A 26,638-nucleotide genomic window follows, 5' to 3' on the forward strand; every position below is an offset into this window, starting at 1 on the left:
ACTAAATACATCAACAAAAAAATTCTCTTTCCGTAGTGGGTGGCTTCTGTGCCTGCACAAGCTCTAACAACAACACATACTGGTGCCTGAGAACTATAAATGAAACTCACAACACACTCTTCTGTGAATTTGCCACTGGTTTCCTGGAGTACTTTGATCTAAACAGTGACCCATATCAGGTGAGGACGGGTTTTCAGCAGTCCTTCAATTAGAAAAGTCTGAGATGTGGGGATCTATGTTAAATTTTGTTCCCTCTTCCTCACTTCTTTCTTGTTCCTGTCCGGTATACTTTTTAAATAAAAGCCTTAGAAGCCCATAATTAAAAAAAAAAAAACTGTAAGATAATAGCATGCACTTACAGGAAGAGCCATTATCCATAATTACAGCACTTACAATAGCTGAGTCAATAAGTGTATATTGTGTTTTGCAGTTAACCAACGCAGTTTATACAGTGGAGAGGGACGTTTTAAGCCAACTGCATTTACAGCTGATGGAAATGAGGAGCTGTCAGGGCCACAAGCAGTGCAACCCGAGGCCAAAAGGCTTAGATTCAGGTAAAACTTCTGTCCTGTCTCTGCAGCACCCTTTCTGTGTGAAGTGAAGTACGAAACATGCAAGAATGCTTTTATTTTTGCTTCTGAGATGTTTACAACATCCAGACCTGAAGGATTCGGACGCATCTCTGCTGAAAAAAACTGATTAAGCTGACCGTGTGAAAATACCTAAGACCCTTTTAAAGCCAACCAACTGATCAGCTTAGGCTGGTTTGTTGCTTTTTTTCAGCAGGTATGTGCTGTAAATGCTCGCATGAGAAACGGCACTGTTTAATACAGGGTGATACAAGCTGGCTTTTTTTTTTTTTTTTTTTTTTGCCAGTACTTCATTGTCAATATTTAGCAAAACTTTAGCATGGATTACTTGGAACACCGCGTGATGCATCCCATGTGGCGCAATGTCTAATGGTGGATGACAAATTGGTCACTGAGTTTGGTTTCTCTCTAAACTGTCAGCTCATCTCGGTTTTTTTTCTCTTCTATTAATATTTTCCATTTTATTCCCTCACCAGGGGACTGTAATATTCCAGCAGCCTAGCAAACACATCATCTCATGCTTTTGCATTTGTTTTCTATTCCTAGTGAATGCCAGACTAGATGAATGGCTCCTGTGAAAGAGACACTTTTATGTTTGTGGCTGTTTATGTACTTTGTGAATTTTTTGAAATTCTAAAATTATAAACTTAAATGTTGACACACGTTCATCTCTGAGTGTTTTTTAATATTCAGTGGAACTGTGGTTTAAAAACACAGTGTTTTTGTGATGATTTTCTGTTCATTACTGGGAAGGAGGAGGTTTCTGTAACATTTGGCAGTTTGAAACCTGTTGTGGCCAGGGCCATTGAGATTTTCACCGTTCTGAAAACCGTTTATAATTTTCTTTGAAGGGAGACTGACTCATTGTAATGACCTCATAAAAAGTTATATAAAGGCTTTTGTATTATTGAATATTTTGATTTATACAAGTTGTCACAGGCTTTCAACACCTAAATCAATAGTGAGGTCAGTGTTTCGGAAGCAAAAACAATGGTTTTGGCTTATAATAAAATCATAGTTTGCCCAAAAAAAAAAAAATCACTATGTACTCATACTCATGTCATTCCAGTTCTGACTCTCTTTCATTGAAACAAAACTCTCTTCCATGCAAAGTGAATGTCAAAAGTTTTATCATCAAACATTTATTACATTTTTTTTTTTTTTTCTGATACAAAGCTATATGATTTCAGATGGCTTGAAAGATAGCATCTCAAGGACCACTTGTAGTTTTTGGATGTTTGCAGCTTTTACTTACAATTCACTTTCATTATATGGAAAAGAGCAGCATTAACATTGTGTTAAATTCCTACTTGTGTCTTCAATGGAAGAAAGAAAGGGTCTGGAACAACATTTGATGAGGTTTGATGACATCTCATGCGCAGCTGAAAAATTTAGTTTTGAACACGCACATTCATGCATGAATGGAGGAATGAAGACAGATAATAAAAATAGGATTTATCTTTTAGTGATGTACAAAAGCAGATGCATGTTAATACATATTAGTCTGCATGTTGGCATATTCTCATGTGATTTGGGACCTTAAGTCATGCAAGACTGTTAACAATGTCATCGTATAACATTCATTCCATTCTTAACGCTACACTTACCATCTTTTTCTTCAGGACCATCCCAGGACTTTTCTCATACATCTTTCACATCCTCATTCCTTCATTGTGTCTTTAATCTAACAATACCTCTTCTCAGGATTTGGGGGTTTATGCATGAGGAACTGCAATGTAATTGTTTTTTTTTTTTAATCACAATAGAAATTTAACATTTTAAATGCTCTTATTTTCCTGATCAGGAAGTAAAGATGGAGGAAGCTATGATCAACACAGGTATCCACACTTTTTGAATCCCTCATTGGCTTTTGAAATAACTGCATGGGCAGCTTGTTTCCACTAATATGCCATGTTTCATTGAGCTAAGTGTGTGGTTGCATGCTGGGTTGAGCTAACAATTCAAGTTTATTTAAATCACATAAATATTAGTATTTAAAACTTTACATTTTAAAATTACAAGATCATTCCTCTCATTTTTACTCGTAATGCATTGCTTGTTGTTTTTATGCACTTTATGTATTCCTAAACTTAATGTACATAAAATCCAGAGCAATTCATACACATCATCTAGTGGGGACTTCTTAGTCCACGGAACATCAGTATCTCATCAGATTTTTTTTTTTCGTACATTTTTCTCGTTCACTCCTATCTTGACATCTGTTTTTTTTGGCTTACCTGCTTACCAGGCAACAGCAGCATCGAAAATGGTCAAAGTTGAGGAGGCCAAGCCTTTCATTCCTGTGAGTCTTTAAGACCATATGAATCCGTTTCTGTTCTCATTCCACTCTCAAGTAGTTTTCCACACTGCACACCACATCTCCACAGACCCCGAGTTGAGTGGCAGTTCTGGTTCAGTGCGCCCCGCGTCTCCTAGGCCATCAGTTTCTGCCTGACCCGCTCTGGGAATGCTCATTTCATTCTCTCCTCCTTTAACATGCCTTTGTTTTTGCAGTTTTTCATTTTCTACCTCTCTCCCACCCATTTCAGCCTCATATTTTGTTTTTTTGGGTTGCTGATTTCTTGGTTCCAGGATTTTCCATCTTTTCAGTCTCTCGTTGGATGTTTCATTTTGGTTTGAACCTCATTGCACAGAATTTCACTCTGTCTGCGCACTCTTTATTTATGATTTATTGATTTTGGGTGTCCGTTTGGAGAGACATTCGTTGCCTTGATCTGCATTCACACTGCTTCAGAATAGAGCTTTCTATTGGTCTAAGGCTTTAAAAAAGCACTGCAGTGGTGTGTGGGGCACTAATTCAAGACCCCTCGGCACAAGTAGGCCGAGAATAACTGCATGTTTTAGACTCCAAAGCAAATGCTTTTCTTTGTGGCAATCTTCAACCCTTACTGATTTCTCTCACTTCCCCCCCTCTCCCGTTTCCCAGAACACAACCAGCCTGGGACGTCCACAAAAGTTAAGCTGCCCAATTTCACAGAGGACATCGACTGGCGAGGACTGGCAGATTTGTACAGCGTAAACGAGAGTCTGTACGAACACAGACCCTACTACAGTCCCGACCTGGATGACTGGATGAACTTTTGGAAGGATGTAGATAGTATGTTTGCACTGCTGAGAAATGTAAAGACACTCAACCAAACCGATAAGCTTGACCCCCTGGCTGAGCTGGGCTCCGGGGTCCCAGAGGAGGCCAGCGGTGCTGGATTCCCAATTCGAGAGGAACAGCCCCCTATTCCTGTCACCGAAGGTCCCTCGAGAGGTTCGACCCCCAAAACTCTTCAAAAGAGCCATTTAAAGTCTCTTAATGAACTCCCAGAAGGCCACCCAACTAAACCGAGCACGCTTCCCAGGGGAGACACCTGGGTTCAACAGCTGGAAAACGAGTTGGACAATGACGGCATGACGTTTAGCGGCAACGGCGTCACTGAACTGGAGACCCGCCATGACTTTCTGCTGCGCAGCTCGAAAATTCTTGATCTCCCCCTGCAGGAAGAGGAGGAGGACATTTTTCAGGCCCAGGGTTACCTTCCCCTCTCTTCGCAGCCAGCCAGACCCCCAGAGCCCGCTGGAGAAACTCCTCCAGCCCCGAGTGACACCCCACAGGAAAAGTGGAATGGAAGTGTCAAAACCATTACCCACAAGCCCAGGGACGTTCATGACTCGGAGGGTAGCGCCTCGGGACCACCCCCTTTGAGAAAGGACTGCTGCCATGCACTGTGAAGCCAGCAAACTCAGAGACACTAACCCCATGGAGCATGGACTGCTCTCCTGTATAATCCAATGAATTATTACTTTTTACAGGTGCTTCCATTTATTAGAAATCAGTGTTATGTATTTTGTAAAAAAAAATTATATATATATATAAATATAAAAATGTAGAGGTAAAGTATCGGATGCATCTTAAATGTTGGGTTTGGTTTTAAATCTCAAGTGGGAAAACACCATTAAAGTAAGGTTTTAATATATTTTTAATTAAGAAACAGGTTAAAATGGTGAAACGGTCACACTGCGTATTTTACGAGGTGGCTAATTAGTTCAAATTCACACAACCTCACTCATATAAATACACATGATTTTTGCTAAATCATACTGCATTTACAATTCAGATGAATTAGTATGAATTTCCTTCACCTAAACCTACCTGTCAAATGTGTAACTCTCTGAGTGAGGTCTATCAGCTTTGTAAAATACGTTCGAATTGGTCGTGAAATAGCGTTGATTAACCACGTGCAGATTGTTTCCCCAGATATTTGATGCACTTTTTTCATGTTTCTCGACTTCTGCAGTCTCTTTAGACGTAAACAACAACATGCTGACACCCAACAGGCATTTTTTGTTGGATTAGCGTCTGTTAATGAGTATCCTTGGTGTTTTCTTCTATGTTTACTTCAGCTTGTTAGGTTCGGTTCACTGTTTACACTTTAAAACACTGCTTGAACATGTTTTATACACTTGGATTTTGGGTTCAATGGTTTGACTTGGTTGATGAAAAAGTTCTCACAAATGTTGTACAGTTCGGCTGCATTCAGTCCATATAATGTAAGAAGGGCATTCACCACAAGTGCTTTAATCATGGATGACTCTAACGTTTTTACACTAATGTACAAAAAGTAATTACTTTTAGGTAGCTTGTTTCATTTGTGAAGAATGTGAGATGGGCATTTATTCAGAGTTTTCTGGCCATTTTTCGTCCTGTCTTTTTAGAATTGCGATGTCTAAATTCATTTTTGAAGTAAAAATTGTTTGAATATGAGATGACCTGCCAAATCGACAAATATTGCATTACTTTTTAACCAGTGGTGTTGAAACAATTCTGGCTTCTGGAAAGCCAAGAAGCTGTTTTGAAATAAAAATCTGCCAAACATTTGTTTCACCTACCTTGCGCCTCTAACCTTTTCATTGATAGATTGGATTTTACAAATGAATGAAATTTAGATTTAAATAAATGTGATGCTTACGGTACGCTGCAACTGAAAGTTGTAGAGCTTTACTGCGAAGTGAAGAGTATTATGTTCAAAGTGAACAGTTAATGTTCTTATCTAGTGTTATTTGGGTGTAGAAGGTGCCTTCCAGGATCAGGAGAAAAGCTAACGGAGTAAAAGGTATGAGCATATCAAGATGCATTTTACTGCATAACTTGTGTGATTTTAGTTTAATCCTTTCTAGCCATAAAAGTTGTTTTCTGTATCTCCACAAACCTCTATACCTCTTTATTTTAGGCCATGTCCTGGGCTGAGTGCTTTGAATAACAGTCAAGCCATTAGAAATAATCTGCCAAGAAGTCCTGAGCAGGCTGACTTGGCATGACTCTACAAATGAGGTTAATTTTTCTTTATATTTGCTCTATAAATATATGCGATCCAGAAAAGTTGCAGAAACCAGTTTTATTTATTTGTATTTATTTAAGAAAGAATCATACTGTGGTCTGGTTTGGCAACAATACAATTTAAGTTACAGTAGCAGTGGTTTAATTTATCCCTTTTAATATAATGTTTAAATTTAGTATTCATTTGATATATAGAGTTGCCGTTATATTAAGTGCTTGATTACAGTTTAAACTTAACCTCAATGTTGCATGCAAAGGATGTTTGCAGACGATGTTCAATACTGAGCATTAGATTCACAATTATAAGATTATACAGTGTTCTTCTATAATTGTATTGTAGTAATAGTAGTCTACCACTAGAGGGTAGTTTGTTTAAACCTGTGTTGACTACACACAAGAAAAATTTTAATAGCATCTTTAAAGTAAGAAAAATACAATTATTTAAATACAGATGATTAGAATAAATTAAAAGTAAACGTAATCCACACGCTCTTTATTATAAGTCTTTGAGAAATTACAATGAAATGACTGCCTTTTGCAGGGATCTACAAAAAGAAATGTTTAATAGACGCATATGACCACCAGGTGGGGTTACTGTACTCTTTTTACCAGTGTATGTTTGAGTACAACTTAAGAGTAATGTGGGCAAGTAAATAGGGGTGTCCTCACTGAAGGAGACAAGACTGAGACTTGACTCAAAGCGAAGACTTCCAGCATTCAAGAAAGAACTGTGTAGCAGTGACGCAAGATGCTATTTTTGTTCCCGTAGCTATTTGATTTGAAGATAATTAGAATTCTTCTCTCAGGGCTTTCATTGGAAACTTCATCAGCTGGACCAGCTCTGCTAAATACACATTTTAAGTCCATTTATCACCTTTTTAATTTTCATAGTAATGTAAAATAGTCTACATTTATAGGATACGGCATAATACACGGTCAAAAATGTTATTTAATAATTTAAATAAATTGACCAAAAGTGAGAGTAAAGACAAAAGATATCTAATTATGTTCTTTTTTTACGTCTATTTGTTAAAGAACTCTGAAGAAATAACAATTTCCACATCTGAATACAGATTATTTTATTATTGTTTTATATTTTATCTAGCTGGCACAGAAGTTGCCCAAATTTAATTTATAATTATACTATTTATTAAATGCATTTAGGTTTACTTTTTGCTGTTTTGTTAGTTATTTTTATAATTATTTGACACATTTTGATGACTTAGTGCCACCGAATAGTGTATCACATTGCATTTTAACAGCTATTGGGCATGTTGTCACAGAATGAACTGTACTTATTCCGTCTACATACAGATTATGAATTATGGTTTTTGAGGTCAAGAACTCGGGATAAGTTTTAAAAACAAATGCGAATTAGGACTACATTTCCCAGCATGCTCTCGGAGGGCTCCGTCAGCCCCTTCATCAAATCCGCAACCTCATTCACTCACTGTCCGTGTCGAGGACAACAACTCTCTACCTCTGTCTCTATCTGCCCTTGTAAGTACACTACTCTTCATTCACTTCATTATTATTACGTTTTTTTTTTTTTAATTAGACCTTAGAGTCGAGCTGTAAACGATGTGCTGTGAATGAATTCAAAGAAAGGATCAGTATTTGGACTGACAGTATATTTTACTATATTTACACTCATGTATAAAGTCGTGACTTCGTAAACGTTAGGTGGAGAATTAGTTGTATTAGATAAACAAATAATTCGAGCAGGTTGACACGGGTTTTAATGTCCCTCACAGTGTTTTATCGGGGGTCCGTCGCACATTTACTGTTATTCTTTGTCTTGCTCGACCACTAATCTACCAGACAACAGCTCGACTAAACAGAACAAATGACAGGATCTGTACGCTGTTTGTACTGCTTCTTGAACAGTTATCAAACAAATATTAATACTAGTTTGCCTTTATTTCCATCGTCTTTAGGCTTCTGAATCACTGAACTACAAAGAATCATTTCAGCACCATGACCAGAGATCATTTGATTCTGTGTGTGTTCAAATGAGATGAACTTTTCTCTGCTATACTTATAAATGAGGCGAAACTGTAGACGGCTACAGCGGTTTAATTATTATATAATATGTTAAATGTGTATGATACGACCACTTATTATGATGAGGAATAAGAAAAGTAGCTGTTGGACAGCTATACAGGGCGATCATGGTTGGAAATCTAGTCCTCTTTAATCAGTTTATTAATCTGTAGAATGAAACTTTAATTTATAATTTAAGTATAGTCTGCTTGCATTGACTCCACAAAGACAAAATGACTTCCTCATGTAACGATGAGACTAGGAGTGATATATCAGAATCTCTGGAAGTGTGTGATTTCCAGGGACAATATGGGGATCCAGGTGGTTACTTCAAATCCAAAAGCTTGCCCGTTCTTAACGGAGAGTGTCCTACCATTAATGAGTCTCTGGAACCGAGGCTGGTCAGTACGACGCAGACTTTAGTAAATACCGACCAGCACTTGCCGCTCAATGAGCTGCAACAGAAAGGAGACTCGAGTGAACTGGATTCACCCACCAGGACAGATTTCTCCCCTTCCATGTCCAGTATGGTGGGTCTTAGCAGCTCCATGAGAACTGAGTCCAACCGAGCAGGTGGCAAAAAAATGGGCTTTTCATTGGCAAGATTCATCCACTTTCCTGTGAGGAAGTACATGAGGGTGATTCTGTCAGACTCTAGGTGTTTTCTGTTCTGTATGTGTTACCTGACGTTCATCCAGTCGTTGATGGTCTCGGGTTACCTTAGTAGTGTCATCACCACTATAGAGAAGAGATACAGCCTTAGAAGTTCAGAATCAGGACTGCTGGTTAGCTGCTTTGACATTGGAAGTCTTCTGGTGGTGGTCTTCATCAGTTATTTCGGGGGTCGAGGCCAGAGGCCACGCTGGTTGGCGGTAGGAGGGGTGTTCATTGCCGTGGGAGCAGCTCTGTTCTCTCTTCCACATTTCATCTCTCCACCCTATCAAATCCAAGAGGTCAATTCGTCCACGGGGAACGAGGGCCTGTGCTCGACTGGGAATGGGAGCAGAAGGGACGCTCTGGATGTGTCGTCCTGCCCAAGGGACCAAGAGGGCAACGATCACTCCATATATGTTGCCCTCTTCGTCTGCGCCCAGGTCCTGGTGGGCATGGGATCCACTCCTATCTACACGCTGGGACCAACGTACCTGGATGATAACGTGAAGAAGGAGAACGCTTCCCTCTACCTTGGTGAGAAACCTCTTTGTGGTTTTGTGTCATTACCTACCAAGTCTTGTGTTTCTGTTTTTACTTTTGTATATTATATATTGTACATTTTAAATAAATTTATAATAAGATAAATATAATAATATAATTTAAAATAAATATATAAATATATGTTATTCATATAGTAATAAATATATTTAATAAATTAGTCAAATACATAATATATACACATCATTGTTTAAAGTCGGAATGGTGTATAAGATGTAGTTGTTTTATTAAACACATACTACAATATATACAGACAATTTTTATATTATAAATTGTATATTTTAAAGATATTGATAGGAATATTATATTATGTTGTTATATTATATTATATTACAAAAATGTTTAGAAGGAAAATCTAGCAGCACCAAAGGTCATTGCAAGTCAAAGGGGGGGTGTAATACTTCATCACATGACCTTTTAGAGGAAGAAATCCCATTTCTTCCTCTATGTGATTGAGCATGCTGATGAATTTGAAGTTTTGACAAAACAAAGCTGCTTTAGTTTGATTGGTTTCGGACAGTCCAGTGATTTGGAATTTTGTAGAAGCCCTTTATCTACAGCTTGGTGAGTAAGTGGGGCAGCGATGGACCCTCTGTCTGGGACTATAACCCCCAGCTGTACACATTCCCAGACAGCATCTTTCAAAGAAGCGCAGCGCTGATCGAGAAACAGGGAGGGGTCCTTGTGATGGGTGATAATGCTCCGGTGAACACGCACACGCAGTCTTTGGAAGAGAGAGAGCCCCATTATAAAGTACATATGCTGCAGCCTGAAAGTCAATGTATTGATCACTGCTTACACCTGAAGCCAGTCCAGTGAGCTTGATATGACTGAGAGCAAGAGACACGTGACAACTGGCTTCTCTATATTCTGAACGCCTGAGGTTTTTCTTCTCCCTTGAAACTTCGTGGCTAGGAAAACATTTTTTGTTATGTTGATATGTGAAAACAGAATATAAACCCCAAAGAGATTTGTTTCTTTGTGCTTTAGTTTCTTTTCTTATCTCGTATAAAGCATTAAATGGGTTGATTAGGATGATAATAATGCAGCTGCACATAAATGTTTAATAATGCTATGATTGCATTACCTTGTGCTGTTTTTATTATGTAAGATATTTTAGGTAAAAATAACTAACTGGACAATTTTGATTCAAGCTTCAACTAACATGCAGCTAAAAATAACCTGAATCGTAAAACGAACAATTTATTGTGTCAAAATTTTGCCTACTTTCTTTCTGGCATCTCCCTGTTCCAATTATTTCAAACCCCATCACAATTTGTGTAAAACACTTGGGGCAAGAAAAGGCAAATTGAAAACTCCCATACGTTGAAGGGAGTTGAATGTTTGCTTCGTCCTCAGCACTTAAGCTGCATGCATTCCGTTAGCGTCCGTCACACATCCCTCTGTGCTCCTCACAGGTGGTTCAGACAGAGTTTGTCATTGCTAAACATGCTTTTTCTCTGCTTTCTTTTATATGGTGCCTGAGTTAGTTAGTTGCATGCAACAGACAGGGAGGCTGCATTATGAAAACATTTACATACCCCAAAATCCCTCAGGCAGATTCATTTTAATGAGCTGATGTAAACCAAAGTCCATTGTGTTTCCTCTTTCTGACACACTTTCTCATACTAAAACTGACCCCTGTTCAGTTATCGGTGACACTTGCATGAAAAATGACTTCGAATCTTAGAATAGCATCTCAAACCTCTTAAATAAAAAAATAAAAAATAAAAAATGGCTAATGGAAATTATTTTAGTAATGGCCCAGACATATCTTATAAAGAATAAATTCGATATATACATTTTATCATTTTTATATATATATATATATATATATATATATATATATATATATCATGAATATAATATTTATCTCCCCAAATAAGAAATAATGCTTACAGATTTTAATTGACATGAAACTGCACAAAAAAAAGACAGAATTGAAATTTTATGGTTGAACTATCCCTTTAATGATCTTGTTCTTCATTTGAACAATGGACAGGATTTGGTCCCCAATTGGCCGCTTGCAATTTCCTTGTAGGTAGCAATTTAGTAATGAAGTGGGGACCCAGGTGTTTCTCTGGCTGATTTACAGACCAACGATTTTCTTAGCATGGTGGCTTATAGAGGGGGTCAGTTTTGATTGGATTGTTCCTGTGTGCTTGAGTGTGTGTCTCTGCTGGAGTTTGTTGCCAAATGCAGAATGAAGCAATAATACTTCAGTAGAAGCTCTGTTACTTTACGCTCTGACACCGTAATAACTAAGGGCCTGCATTATTTCTTTTTTGGCCGTTGCGCGTTTTGTTAGAGATAGTTGATCATAATGCACTGACGGCTCCCTGGTGGATGAGCGGTTTTATTTGCGGTAGTAATTGAGGAATACTGCGAGATGGATGGAGGCTGTGTTAAACTGGTGTGCACAATATCAGGACGCCCTGTGTAAACACACCTACTCTGTCAGCCTGCTTTTGTTAAATTTAGAAGGGGTAACAGCTGCTCCTTTTTGTGTGTGCGTATGTGCGAAGAAGGGAGACTTTGACTTTAATGGGTGTTTCTTCAACTACAGACACTTTTGGTCCCAGTGGGGTTTTTGGAAGTTTTTTTTATTTATTTTTATTATTGAGCATACTTTTCATACTCTCACTATTTTAACTTGTCAACACTGTCCAATGGTCTATAACATCACTGGCCTTTTTTTTTGTTGAGTGTTTTGATACTCGAGATGGCAAGTGCTGTTATAGAGCTGTACAGGTCTCAATCTGAAGAAATTGAAAGTGCATAAACACATTGTAATCGTCCGTTACGACATGGTGATTGATTTTGCTTGGATAACTGCTTAATGTTTCGGTATATAGTGCACTAACATTACTTACATGATAACGTGATAACAGCTTATGATTTTATTTCCACAGTTATTCAAACAACAAATAAATTCTATAGAGAAAATGAAAGAGTTTTTGAAACCCTCAGTCACTCAAACCATTGTGTCATAAATGATTCACTGCTTCAAAGCACTCAAATCAGCGTATCACTTGTAGTCCTTTGATTCAGATCGGGACTTCAAAGCATGTATCGCAAGTCAGCTGATTTAATATTCAACAGATAAATGATGTGTGTTATCTTCAATTAAGAAAGAAACAAAAAGTTGAAATATTTCAGTATTAAAAAAAAATCCTGGTGTGTGAAAGTAGCCGAAGTTCATTGTAACAAATTGCAGTTTTCCCTCTTGCTCTTGCTCAACATTTCCAAAAGCACACTCTGAGCCTAATACAACTGTCCCCTCTTGCTCCTGAGTTTAATATTTTCCTGCACACGCTCCATCCATTACGTGCGATCATGTTCCCAGGGCCGTGCTTTTGCCTTTGTGTGGCCTTACAAAACATTGGCACCAATATCACGCAACTGACTTACAGAACAGCCACTTCCAAACTCGGCCACATCAGTTCCTCAGCAGATGGGCCTTAGAGCTTTTTACCAGCCTCCCTCACTGTCCCACACTTTCCCTGCATTTAAACACATCATTGACCTTGTGTATGTATCACGTCACCGGGAATGAACTGTATTATTAGAAAGTCTTCTGTTTCAGTATATACAAAATTGATTTTTTTGCAGCAGTAGATTCTAATACCGGATGTTTCCAAGTGAATGAATTGCAGTGTTTGGTCTTTGGGTTGTTAAAGGTCACAGGAAAACTGAATACTCAGTTTTTGCAGGTTGTTCTGAGGTGCTGCTCACGAACTCCAAATAACCTACTTTAAATATCTGGGCTATAGGGTTGCACGATTTTTGCTAGAATCACAATTTTTCTCTATAGGAATGTTCCGATTTACCACACTTCTGATGTTGATGTTCTGAAATTAAATCTAATCTCACGCCCAACTCTAATGCGCAAGACATTCATGTCTTTGATTTAATGATACCTGACACATGTAATCCAAAAATAAATGTTGCACTATCAACAAAACTAAACATGAACTCAACATGATTGACTTATTGATTCTCACAGTTTTGTTTAAAAATGAATAGTATTTAGTAATATCATTATCATCATCATCTACTTATTTTTGGTTGAGGAAGTCATTCAAACATTTAAAAAGACAGCACTGAAACACAATACTGATTTAAATGCAGGTCATTTATTTTGGTAACTGAGTTTAAAATCTGTACAAAAATACATTTAATTATTATTATTATTTAATTTTTTTTTTTTTTGCCCTTTTTGGTCCCACCGACCGCTGCCCCACAGAAGGTCTGTGCACGCCATTGCTTTGGATGATTGTAGAGATTAGTGTTGTTAGTCATCCGCACACCTTCTGCATTTCACAAAGGACGTGGAAAACGCTAACCACTAATGTTTGAACTATTTTGAACTTTTATGATGACGCAGCGACACACCGTCCTAGCACAGCGCAAGCCATTGAAAAAAATACGAGTGATAGCACAACGAGGCCAATGAGGGAGAAAAGTGACCGAGAGTTACGATTGATTGGTGAACTAATAGTGACCAATAACCCGTGAATGCAGCTTGATCTGAACCCTGAGAAATACACAGAAATGAATCGCCGTCATTTAGAAATGAGATCGCATTTATGCATGAATCAAGATCGTGATTTTTTTTTTTTTTTTTTTTTCCTGTTTAATTACGTAGTCCTACTGGGCTATGTGAATAATGTATGATTTTGCGTTTGTATCAAGTAACCTGAATGACATAATGATTATACATTACCATTTTTTATGGCTTAAACATCACAAACGGGGCCATTACACCTATGTGCCTGTGAGCAGGCAGATTGGCTCTGACAGATGTCACATAGAGTTTGAAATGGGATCAGAGCACTTGTTAAGGCGTTAATCGAAATTAGTGCCTGTCCGCAGGGGTTACGAACAATGCATGTCAATTTGAGCAACTCAAATGAAACAACCTTATTCTCCAAATTAACCCTAATTGCAGATCCGGGACTGTCACTAAATGACAACGGGTTGAGCTAAATTATTACAGATCACTTTATTCATTGCTTTGACCCTGGGAGATTTAAAGCCTTCTGCCTCTGAAATTAAAATTGGGTGTTAAAAGTACAAGAGAATAGGATGAGGAGTTATTTCAGCTTGTTGAACTGTCTCATTTTCGTCTTTGGTTGTATTGTGTCCCGGTAATCTTTTGTTAATGCGCCTTTTAAAGTTTTTACCTCCTGAGCGTTTTGAGATTACGGCATTCTAGGTACATTATTTGTCTCAAGCTGAGACAAGCAGTTACTTGATGCTTAAATATTGTTCAATGTTTTATTATTGATGCTTGAGCGATTCTGAGAGGATTTTCTTTGGTAGAAAAGCATGCATTTTTAAAGGGAAACTTCACTCAAAAATAAAAATTCTGTCACATGTAGCTCTAAACCTGTATAATTGAGAGACATAAAAGGTAAAAATCTAAAGCCCTTGTTGTTTGTTCTTTTCAAAGCAGTTACTATGAAGGCAATTAATTTTAAAGCTTCAAAAAGAATGCAGAAACACAGGAATATATATAAAGAATATAATAAAAATAGGAATCCTCAGATTTTTGGTCTTCTAAAGTCACCTGATTTTGCTTTTCCACTATTGTGACAAACCGTTATTTAAGTTGTTGTTGATCGATAATAGGGCCCTATGAAATCCATTACATTTTTTTCCTAATTCCGTTTTTTCCATTTTAATTGTTCTGGATTTCCTTTTTTAATAGTTAAATAAATTTTTTATTTAAAAGCATGTCTAATTAATTAAAATCATTAAACGTATTTTATTGCAGTTAGACGCCAGTGTAATGCGTGGTGTTTATCGCTACTTCTAATGAACACGACTTATCCTGTGAATAATGACTTGAATTTTTGCCTGTTTCTCACAAAAAGCTGTTATACGAAGACTAAGAAAAAAACTACGTGCACTGTATTTTAGGTTTGAAAGTTTCAGTCTCTGTTCAATACAACCACACTCAAAAAATGCAACCAGCACAGTTTTTGAACGTTTCAGTTTGCATTCCTCCGATTTGCATCCAAGTTCAGACGGTTTCATATTTTGGTTGACCTTTTTAAGAAGTACATTTGCCCCTAGCTTCATGAGTACTGTGGAAATGTAAATCTCTCTGTTACAACACTGGTCTGAAAGACACCTTTTGTCTTCGCTGACCCTGTTCTCAAAAGACATCTTGTTGTTGCTTGTTGAAACGGCACGATATGCGGTTGGAAACCATATTAAACCTAAACGAGAGGAGAAAGAGGTTATACAAAACCTCATGCCATGTTCTTTTTTTTTTTTTTTGCAGAACCATGTTGTTTTGCTATAAATACGTGGTAAGGTGATGATTTGCAGCCTCTCAGTGCATTTGCCAAGGCTTATATCCCTTAATCACTCTTTGGCCTGTCTGGGATTTTAGATGTGACTTTGTCTTATCTAATGACCTTCCCTCAGGACATATGGCTCTCTGAACCGCAGAATGTTTGCCACGTCTCAGTCCCAGCCCAGAAGCTACGGAAAAAGACCTTTTCTGAGATACTTAGCAAGTTATTTATTCGCAAAATATGCCTGCGCTGAGACTCGTAGGTTGAAACTGCAAATCCAAGAATTTGGTATTTAGAAACAATGTCAGAAATGTAGCATGGAAGGTCATTTGTTTATTCCGTGTGTGTGCTGAGTCATATTTTCTGTGTGCCAGTTTCCCATGCAACAACGCAAGCCTTTGACTCCCCGGTCACAGTTATATATCTTAATTAGCCCAAATTCTCAATTCTTATGCTAATCTTATTTTGAAGACCTTGCCCCAGTTCAGAGCCCCATCTGAATGTAGATGTAACATCTGTTGCTCAGTAGATCTGGAGTGTTTTTGTACTGCCTGGAGTATTGATTTATTGTAGAGCTTGCTTATGCATGGATTTATTTTTTGGATCTGACTGTCCAGACACTGATTGCCCAGAACAGAACCCTTGAGAAATTCTTCTGGGTTTTAGGATGACTTTGGCGATCTGGTTTGTAATGTTCACACACTATAGCCAATACAGATGGACTTTCAGGGATTAACCTTTCAGTAAACCTCTGAATTACCTTGTCTTTCATAATTGGTTATGAATTGGTCACTAGTAAAGACCAATATATATGTACTTTATACAATGCATATAGCATTTTGTATTTAATTGTTGTACTGTAGTTTTTTTGTCCTATTGCTTATGTTATAGTATATATTTTTTTTTATCTCCGTTTAGTTGTCTTCAGGTTTTTTTCCTATGGTATGAAACATTTTGATATTATGAATTACTGTTATGACTTTATATAAAGCAAAAATAACCATATAATATGAACCATGAAATGAAGTTACGCCTCAATAATATGAAATGTTAGTAGTTGGTTTGTAGTTAGTAGAAATGTTTTACTTGGTTTGAGCCTGAGGTCAAGTTTAGAGTCAGTTTTCAGTTTCACATCCTGTAATTGCTTAAACATGCATTATAAAATGTATCTATGTTACATTGAATGATAGCCCCAGATGCATTCACAGATGTCTGAGCTAAGACCTAAATATCCGCTGACCCCAACTACATCAACCTGTCGCTGACTTAGAGACAGAAAAGCTGCAGGTGTATGTGTGTTCATTCTTTGACACCAGACACACACAAAAGAGTGGGTACCCGTCTCACTGCCCCTTCCCCCATTGGGCTCTCATTGTCTGTGACCACTATGCAGATAAATACAGTGAGCACGAGCCAGTCGGCCCAGATGGCTCTTTTAGAAAGAATGTGCCGAGGGATCATCTGTCACTTACACAGAATATTGGGTCATGGCAAAGGCATTTCTAAAGCTCGTGCAATCAGTGCAAAGCTAGTTTGTAATCCAGCGCGAGGAGGAAAACGCAGACATGCACTCTGATGGCCCGTGCACGTCTTCACTTCACCTATCTGTGATTGTAATAAAAGAGCGAGGAAATGCTTGTCCACAGATTTGACTATTATAGGCATGACGTAATGTATGGCACACATATGCTGTGCTTGCTGATTAAGGCAGCAATTTTAAAGCATCAACCAAGTAAATAAACTAATTATGTCACTAATTATTTATTTATTTATTTATTGTTTGTTGTTTATTTTATGCTATTCTATTTTATGCTCTATATATATATATATATATATATATATATATATATATATATATGTCTAATAGTCACAGTAACATCCAAAAGCCAGTTAAACTCTTTTTTTTTTTTTTTTTTTTAATGTTTTATATTTTATTTTATTTGCTGTAATTTTATCTTATGCTGTTATGTTATTTTCAACTCTTTATTATTTTCAGTTTTGTAATTTTGTATTTTGTTTATTGTTTTTTTTTTTGTTTTTTTATACATTTGTGACATTTTCTTTTTCTGTCTTCTCTTTTTCTGTTTTCTAAATATTACTCCTCTTTTCTGGAATACTTCTTGTTTTCTCTTATTTCATGGTCAGGTGACAGAGATAGTAGAGTGAGTGAAAGCAAGAGAACTCAAAAGGGATGCAGAAAGAGCAAGATCCACTCTCAGAGTGGATAGGATTACAGATTTAGGAGGCCAGAGTGAGCGCCTGACCTCACGGCGAATGACGCTATGGCTGGCAAGGAAAAAGGTACAAAGGGATTACCAACTTTTCTTTGGGTGGTTCCTCATAATAACATTCCTGCACTAAAGCCCTTTAATGAGTGGAGCGCGCCTTTGATCGGCGGCTCACATGGAGGTGGTGATTGCCAAAGTGTGTGTGTGTGTGTGTGTGTGTTGAGCCGTTTTGGGCTGGGACTGTCTTGAGCATCAGCTGCCCCTTTTCTCAGGTGCTGGTAGAGGATGTGATGAAACTTCAGCTCTGTTGATGCAATATTTTTTGTCTTTTCTGAAAGTTTATCTCTGTTTTTAGGTAAGTGCACACATGAAAAAAAAAAAAAAGATTTTCTAAGAGGTTGTGCATTCCCATCTCCTGTGCTTGCTTGTTTATTTGACTAATTTGATAATACTTTTAGCACCATTTCTGATTTAGAAACACAAGTGTCTAAATGTGTCTAAAAGTCTTGTGGTGGAAAAAAACAACATATTTTCCCGGTGTGAATTTTGAAACTGGAGCAGTGTATCAGTCATGATGGATTCTGCTCTTTTTTTCAGATATCACTGTCATAAAGACCTGACCCATTTATAGTCCTACTGTAATCTGGGTAAGGGAAATTAAAGGAAAAGTTAACCTTAAAAATAATAATATATGACGTGGCTCCCATGTGTGTAATAACAAACATAATGTCATTTTTTTTTTATTTTGCAGCCAAACATGACATCATGAAAACATTTGTGTGCTGGGTTTTGTGGTTCATGGGGACACAAATTTGTTTAATGTTTAATGGGTATGACAGAGGTATTATAATTTGAAGGTAGTTTATGAGGAAACTGCCAATGTCCCTATAATTCAAAAGGCTTAAAAACATACTAAATATTTTTTTGAAAATCTAAAAGTGCATAAAGTTTAGGTTAGGTGTAGGGTTGGTGTAGGGCAATAGCACATACAGTTAGTACAGTACAAAAACCATTATGCCCATGGAGAATCCGCATAAATATATATGTGTGATTGCTGTTTTACAAAAAATAACTAATAATTAAATGTTAAATACTTAAAATGATTTATCTTCCTTTCTTTTGTTTACAAACACAACTTATGATTTTAATAATGCATTAATAAATGCTAAAATGATAAGATAAATGCTGTGGAATTATTGTTCATTCTTAGTTTGTGTTTACTAATGATGTTAACTAATGAACCTTATTGTAAAGTGTTACCAAAATAATAATAATAATTTTTGTTTTCCACTGAGGCGAAAAAATAAAAAATAAATGCATACCTGCATAGTGATGATGAATGGCAAAATTCATATTTATTGACAACAATGACAGTTATTTAAGAGAAGGACATTACTGCGTGCAGATGTCAAGAAGGTAACCCTCGTTAGCTATTAACTAGGAATTTTTCCTAAATGAATTCTTAATTTGCTGCTAATAGCAAGGTAGTTGTTACGTTAGGTAGGATTATGGATGTAGAATAAGGCATTAATATGTGTTTAATTAGCACTAATAAATGACTAATATTCTAGTAATATTCATGCTAATAAGCAACTAATGACTTGTTCAAAACCTTCAGAGATTCACTGAATGCCTATATTGAGTTGTTTTAATTGATAATTCAGTTTATATTCGATTAGCAGGTATGAGTCTATTGAGTTTTTCTCTTGCTTTGAAATTCTATCCTACCTTACATGAAACGGGTCCCATGTGCGCTTCTTGGCAGCCAGTAAAACCAAAGCGGCAAATACCGTTAAGGTGGCAATTAGTCTGTGGAACAGGAGGTCAGGTCCATGAGGAGCGGGTCAGCAGTTTTAGTGCCACCTCAGGATGTAGGAGGGAGACTGAAGGAGTTTGTTTTCTTAGAGAAGAGATCAACTTTGCTCTGTTTTCTTCAGAAAAGAACCCATTTCTACATTTCATTGTTGAGAAAGTATAAACCACTTTTATGATGCTTTTACATTTTTACATGCAGATACTCTGAAATATGGAGAGTTTGTGGATCAGTTACTTCACCGTGAAGAAAAAAGAAACTAGATATGATAATTGCGTTATTTTGCCTAAAAGCTTTTTGTTTTACAAGTGTAAGTGGATAAGTTACAGTTGTGGAATTCCTGTCAACCATGGAAGCATTTTTAATGAAGGCAGTTCCTGGCTCTGTCTTCGGTTTGGAACTTGGAACATCAGCAGTAGTGTTTCAGATTTGTAGTGAATGTTGCTGTCAGCATCAGTCGGAGTTCCACGCGTTTGCATCAGAATCAGCAGAAACCGTGAAGGGAGTCAGCAGTGTGCCGCAAAACCCCTGGAGAGACCCACCACTTCAGCAAATAAAGCTCGGTGTGAGTGAGACCTTTATGGCTAGATGCCCTGTGCTGTTTATTTTAATTTTTACTTTTTTTTTTTTTTTTTTTATAAAGGACTTACTAAAGAGCCCAGCGCAGTCTTTGAGAATGCCCGAGTGTATCTAATGCGTAGAAAAAAAGAGCATCAATTATTTCTATTAACTATCAAAGTGTTCTGTGCTTGCGTATTGTGCTTCTAGTTTGACTTATTATAGTACAAAGTAATTTATGTCATAGCCTTTATATGTTTAATGTGTAGCTAAGTAATTGGAGTGCATGAGAAAACATCAAATCTTTTTTTTTTATATATATAACAACACAGATTGTATCAGAGCACTGAACAGTATAAAATAGAAGAATATAGTGATAGGGATGTATAATGACGAGATTGAACAATTTGTTATTAAATAAGTCTCTGTAATCAATTCAATGATAATTGCTAGAAATTAAGTGTCCTCAACAAAGCAAGCCAGAGGCGACAGCGGCAAGGAAACAAAACTCCATCCATAACCAAAACCTTGGGAGAAATCAGGCTCAGTTGGGCCCAGCACTTAACCACAAGTTCAATTTTAAACCCAGCTGTGTCAGATAGTGTAAATGACTTATTGTGTGTGTGTGTGTGTGTGTGTGTGTGTGTGTGCGCGCATCAGCTTCTGGTGATCTGTCCACGGTGCGCATCTAGGTGTTCTGGTCTCTGATGAACACAATCTCTGGGTGCTGATCCACCATCTAATCTGGATACAAACTGAGAAACAGAATAAGAAAGAAACAAGACTAATATTAGCCTAGATGCCATTCTTTTTGCGATCTCACAAGTACATCGTGTTTTATGAGTGTTCTCGGTTCTGGCTGATCTAATTAATGCAGTCTAGCAATCCTTTAACGGATTTGAATAATAAAAGTGTATTGGTGTGTTATGTGTAGGCTAGGTTAAAAATATGTGTCTTTAATCTAGATTTAAACTGACAGAGTGTGTCTGCTTCCTGAACAGTGTTAGGGAGATTGTTCCAGAGTTTAAATGCTAGATAGGAAAAGGATCTGCCGCCCACAGTAGATTTTGATATTCTAGTTATTATCAAATGGCAAGTTTTGAGAATGCAGGGATGTGCAGGACTATAATGTGATAAGAGCTTGCTTAAATATTGAGGAGCTAAACCATTCAAGGCTTTATAGGTGATTAATGAGATTTAAAAATCTATCCGATGTTTGATAGAAACCAGTGTAGTGTTGACAGAATTAATTTTAGTTTTAGTTTTTATTTAATTTAAGAGGAATTAAATTGACAGGTACTTTTAAGTGCTGTCACTTTAATTATACATCAACTTGAGTGAAAAAGACCAGAACAGAAAAGGAGGTGTTAGTAGCTCGACTCCTTAAAATTGCTTCTCATACTGATTCAATTTGCTGATCAAGCAATGCATTGCATTTCACCTCTTTTTATAATATTAAAACAAGAATTCATAAGTGATCCAATTGGATGAACAACAAAGTCAGTTTTTCAAGCATCTTAACTCTTTTGCTCCTGTTTTTTAAGCTGAGTTTGAGCATAAGAACAGTCATGCTCACGGATACACTACTATAACCGTGTGTAATTATTTAATAATAGATGTATTATAAGCTGCATTTATTCATCGAAAATAAAGTAATATATTCTTGTTTTTTTTCCTTTTCAATTTAAAGTAACTTTCATGAAAAACACAGTCAAATATTAATTATTGTGATTCTAAGTAATTTTTTTTTTTTTTTTTTTTTTTAATGTATTTTAAAATTGTATTTATTCCTGTGAAGGCAAAGTTTAATTTTCTGCATCATTACTCCAGTGTCACATGAACTTTTGAATGTTAGTATAGTTCAAAGGATGTAGCCTGAGGGTATGACCATATGCAAACAAGACTATGGTGGCCAGGTGTACAAGTTTACCAGCTTGCTTTAAAAAGGTTAGGATGAAGCTAATTCTAAGCATGTCTTCAGGCAGGACCTGCTGAAGACGACAGCTTCTGGAATAAGATCTGGTCTTTTGAGGAAACCTGATATATTATAGCAGTGACACATGACCCAGTTAACACAGATCCGGCTTTAGCAAAAACTCTTTTGATGGGCTATTTTTTATTTGTTTTTTTAATTGTCATTTACTCACCCTCAAACCAGTGTGTCTTACATTCTGACTTACATTCACATTGAAGAACATTGTGGTCTAAACAGTTTTTTTTTTGAATGTCATCTTTTGTGGTCCATTTTCCTCTAATACCCTCTGAAGTACTCAAAGAACATGTTAATAATGAAAAGGAGCAACATTACTGACAGTTAATTTTAAGTGTTGTCACTTTAATTATACATCAACCTGAGTGAAAGAGACCAGAAATTAAAATGCTGTCATTGTTTGCTCACCCTCATGCCATTCTAGACACATACTGCATGACTGTTTCATCGCAAGAACAGAAAAGGAGGTGTTCAGCTGAATTCATAAAACATCTATTCATGTCATGCAGTGAAAGTGAATAGGGATGGACGCTGTCAAGCTTCAATATGAACAAGAAATCACCATAAAAGTCCATACAGCTACAAAATGATATGAGGAGTCTAATGAGGTCATTTGACAGCTTTGTGTTGAAAACCGATTCGAATTTAGGAGCGAATATTTATACTTGTATATGTTTGAAAATATTGAAATGTGTAGAATTGAGGATATGTTTAAATGTTTATTCGGTTGCCCATTTCTGACAGTTCATAAGCTCATAAGACCTTCCTCTTGGCCTTTCTGTAAAGCGTATGTGTGACTCGACGTATAACTCAACTTAGTTATAAGTAAGGGTGAACTGAAGGGTAAAATATGACATACTATTCCTTTATTGTCGATTTGAGTCCTGTTGACTAGTTGTGTAGAAATGGCGAGTTTGCTGAATAAAGCACAGAGCACCCCCTGCCCCCTTTCTCTCTCTCTCTCTCTCTCTCTCTCTCTCTCTCTCTCTCTCTCTATCATTTTTCTCTTTCTGTGTCAGCTACATTGCTCTTTTTGTCTGATGGATCATTGCTGCTCTGTAGCCTTTGAGGCCTCTGTGTCCTCTCTGCACCTCATTAGCCTCAAAGTCACACTTGCCCCAGGGACACAAATGCCCTCGGTGAGGACTGTGGTTTCCTCACAGATTAGTGCTTCAGGTACAGCTTAGTGAAGTGAGTTATTGCTGCTGCGCTTTGTGACGTTTCTGACCATCATTTTGGGAGCGCCTCAAGGCTTTGTAGTCGGTCCATTCCCGTTCTTACAAATTTTCTACACAAAAGGTTCTTGTCTTTCAGTTAAGTGATTTCCATAGAGCTGTGTAGACTCTACACATGCATTTTTTTTTTTAAATTGGGATTCATACACCAAATCAATAAATAGGCTTTCAATTGATGCATGGTTTGTAAGGATAGGACAATATTTGGCCAGAAATTAATAAAAAATAAAAAATTAAATTTTGATATATTTATGGTAGGAAATTTACAAAATATATTCATGGAACATGATTTTTGCTTAATATCCTAATGATTTTTGGCATTAAAGAAAACCCATACAGTGTATTGTTGTTTATTGCTACAAATAAATCCATTCGACGTATACATGTTTTTTTGATCCAGAGTCACATATTGTTTCATTTAAATTTATATAAATGATGCAAATTAAACATTAAACACTTGATGTTAACTGTAAAACACATATCACATTTTATACCTTTTATATCTCCTGGCCCTAGTTTCTATTGTGATGTAGCACATTACCCCATATGCACTCTTTAATAAAGTAAAAACACAGCTGTCCTTAAACTTTTTTTTTTTTTTTTTTTTGACATTTTCTTTGGGTTTTTGCAAATAAGTGTTGTCGGGATATCACCAAAGCCACATCTAGTGCCCTGGCCAGATCGAACTGGCAGCAAAGCTGTGTCAGGTCATTGTCATGGGGCTCTCTGGGACAGATATATAAGGTTAGGACTTGTAAGAAGACACTGCTGCATCAGCAAGTTGCCATGACAATGTCATTCCCCATTTCATTGTCTTTTAGCCCTGTCTCCTAGCAAGGTTATAGGGTCAAACAACCACAGAGATTCAGTGCTGCATACTTGCAGTAGCTGGGAATTGTTCCCTGTCTCCTCTTCTACATTTAAGTATTTATATTCATTCAAAAATTCTGCTTTTCCTTGGTTACTTCACTAAACAAAAAGGCTGGAAGGCGCTCTCTCAAACTTTATTCTGTTATATGTCGTGCTTCACCCCACTGAACGCTGATGAATTGCTGCATATTATGCTGTTGTTTTGCTCAAGCAGAGTTCTCTAGGGATACAAGGCTTCATTAGAGCCCAGTGTGAGATTATACAACTCAATCCCGTGTTTAATCAGCTTCATGTTCATAACGGGACAAGAAAAACACAGACGTCCTGCAATGAATCCCCCACAGGGCACAAATAGTGACATTGGGGGACATTGCAATGTTTTATTCCATCATATGCTTCATGCTCAGTTGTTTTAAGGCTGTTAAGGCCTATTAATTATTTCTAGCTTTATGGACTTTACCTTGCGCAACCTTTTTGCTCCCTTTTACGACTGTGTCGGGAAGCGCATGCTGACTTTCATTTTTTAGTATGTAGTGAAATCAATTTATTAATATTCTCTAATTATTTTTGCCACTGGGGACGCAGCTCATTTAGCATGAAAGGTGCACGCGTCAGACTTCATCTTCTTCTGCTGAGATAACAGATCCTCAAGGAGTCAGTCAGGGTCGGGAGCGTTTCAGTCAACCTTTGTGTGAGCTGTGTCTGACGATTGGGGTAGAGAGAGAAAACAGCGGTTCCTCACACCGTGAAACAAACCATATCAAAATCAATCCACTCAGGGGAGAGGGGAACACACACAGCTGCAGTCCTCCAAAGGGATTGGTGTTAGGATGTTAATCTAATCAATTAATCTAATATAAATTGCTGATTTATTAAATATACTATCTAAATTAAGTAACAGTTCTGTTAGATGTTTAAAAGGCCTGGGGATATGCTTAGTCTTATACTGTTACTATATATATATATATATATATATATATATATATATATATATATATATATATATATATATATAATATTATAGTTTACATGTCCATTGCAGAATATGCAAAATGTTAATAATTTTACCAAAATGAGAGGGATCATGAATATTGCATGTTATTGCTTATTTAAGACACAATAATAACTGAATTTATAAAAAATTACAGCATTCAAAAGTTTACAATCCCTTGAATCTTAATACAGTATGTCATTTCCTGGATGTTCCAGGTCTTCATGAGTCCCTTTTTGGTCCTGAGCAGTTAAAAATCAGCTCACATTCAAGCTCATTTTAATTGTGACGTGACCAAAAGGGAGTGAGCGAGTTGTTTACTTTGTAATTATGCCATCCGGATTCAATAATGTGAGGCACTGTCTCCTCTCAAATGACTTTTCACCTGTATTTCATTATTTATATACTTCATCTCATATATTTTCATCTCATATTTCTGAATATATTTTCACATCTAAATATTTTTGAGGAAAAGCTGATGTCCTTGAGTGACATTGATGTGTGGGGGTGTATTCTTGCTTCTACTGATGCACAGCTGCAGCATAAACGTCCTTCAACTCCCACTCCTGCAGCTCAGTTTTTGTTTTTTTGTTTACTGTAACCTGATTGGATCCTTTGCCATTTTTTTTTCTCTTTTGCATGGACCATATTCTGAACATTGCATTTGCTTCGAGTGACTAACTCTGCATCATATATGCTGAGAAGGTTTATCGTGGACGTTTCATTGAAAAGGGTGATTTAAAATTTCGTGGAGCGTTATGTTATGATGTCAGTTGCTTGTGTTGATCACGACAGTATGGTATTGCATAGACAGCATGTTTTTCTCCTCAGCAAGCACCTCCTCTGTCCTTCCCAGGAAGAAGGAGAAACGGCACATTGGGCAGAGCTAAAAATCTGGGTTTCTGCCAGGCAACAGGCAACCTTGAAGGATCTCCAATTTAACGACTCTCCTTCACCGACTGTTTAGGCGTAACACTACTGGCATGATCAATTGAGCCGAACATGGCCGTTACGCAATCAGGAATGAAATACTAATACTAATACTAATGCAGGTTCCGTGATTAAATCGCCATCGCTTGTTTTTAGATGAAACAACATGAAGTACAAATGGGTTATTGCATAGCATGGCCTTATTTCATTATCGCCATATTTTACTATGTGTTCATTTTGCATATTTTTTCACATATCACAACTTTTTCACGTAATTACATTTATATCGTACAGTGTGACTGAGTGAAATCAATGTGATTCTCTCATTTTATATCTTAACATAGCTTACCACAATTTTTTTTTTTTTTTTGCAACGATATCTCTCAATACAACAATTTCTTATTTTAAACTGGTGTATTTTTTACACTTAGGCTAAATATGGCGTAATTCATAGCAGGCGTAATCTCTTCGTGCTAAAAAAATTCTGGCTCACCTCAAAACGCTCGAGCCAATACTGATACTA

The 26,638-nt window shown here is 37.0% G+C and overlaps 2 protein-coding genes across 8 annotated transcripts in view; both read left to right on the forward strand.

The window, feature by feature from the left end:
- sulf1 (sulfatase 1) overlaps positions 1–5,489 on the forward strand; it is an 80,957-nt gene extending 75,468 nt beyond the window's left edge. For 5 of the 7 annotated variants that reach the window (XM_043226834.1, XM_043226833.1, XM_043226836.1 and 2 more), the window contains 3 exons: positions 37–179; positions 431–554; positions 3,538–5,489. In XM_043226834.1, the coding sequence (XP_043082769.1) occupies positions 37–179; positions 431–554; positions 3,538–4,331 (1,061 nt within the window). In that variant the 3' untranslated portion in view covers positions 4,332–5,489. Of the gene's footprint in view, positions 1–36; positions 180–430; positions 555–2,394; positions 2,429–2,838; positions 2,893–3,537 lie in introns of all 7 variants that reach the window. The other 2 variants (XM_043226838.1, XM_043226839.1) reach the window with 2 other exon arrangements.
- Positions 5,490–7,390: 1,901 nt separating this feature from the next.
- Positions 7,391–26,638, forward strand: part of LOC122329497 (solute carrier organic anion transporter family member 5A1) — a 40,833-nt gene continuing 21,585 nt past the window's right edge. The window contains exons 1-2 of the mRNA XM_043225756.1: positions 7,391–7,437; positions 7,875–9,168. Coding sequence (XP_043081691.1) covers positions 8,214–9,168 — 955 coding nt within the window. The 5' untranslated portion in view covers positions 7,391–7,437; positions 7,875–8,213. The remainder of the gene's footprint in view (positions 7,438–7,874; positions 9,169–26,638) is intronic.

Source organism: Puntigrus tetrazona, chromosome 24 (assembly GCF_018831695.1).
Source record: "Puntigrus tetrazona isolate hp1 chromosome 24, ASM1883169v1, whole genome shotgun sequence".
Classification (NCBI taxonomy): Eukaryota; Metazoa; Chordata; class Actinopteri; order Cypriniformes; family Cyprinidae; genus Puntigrus; species Puntigrus tetrazona.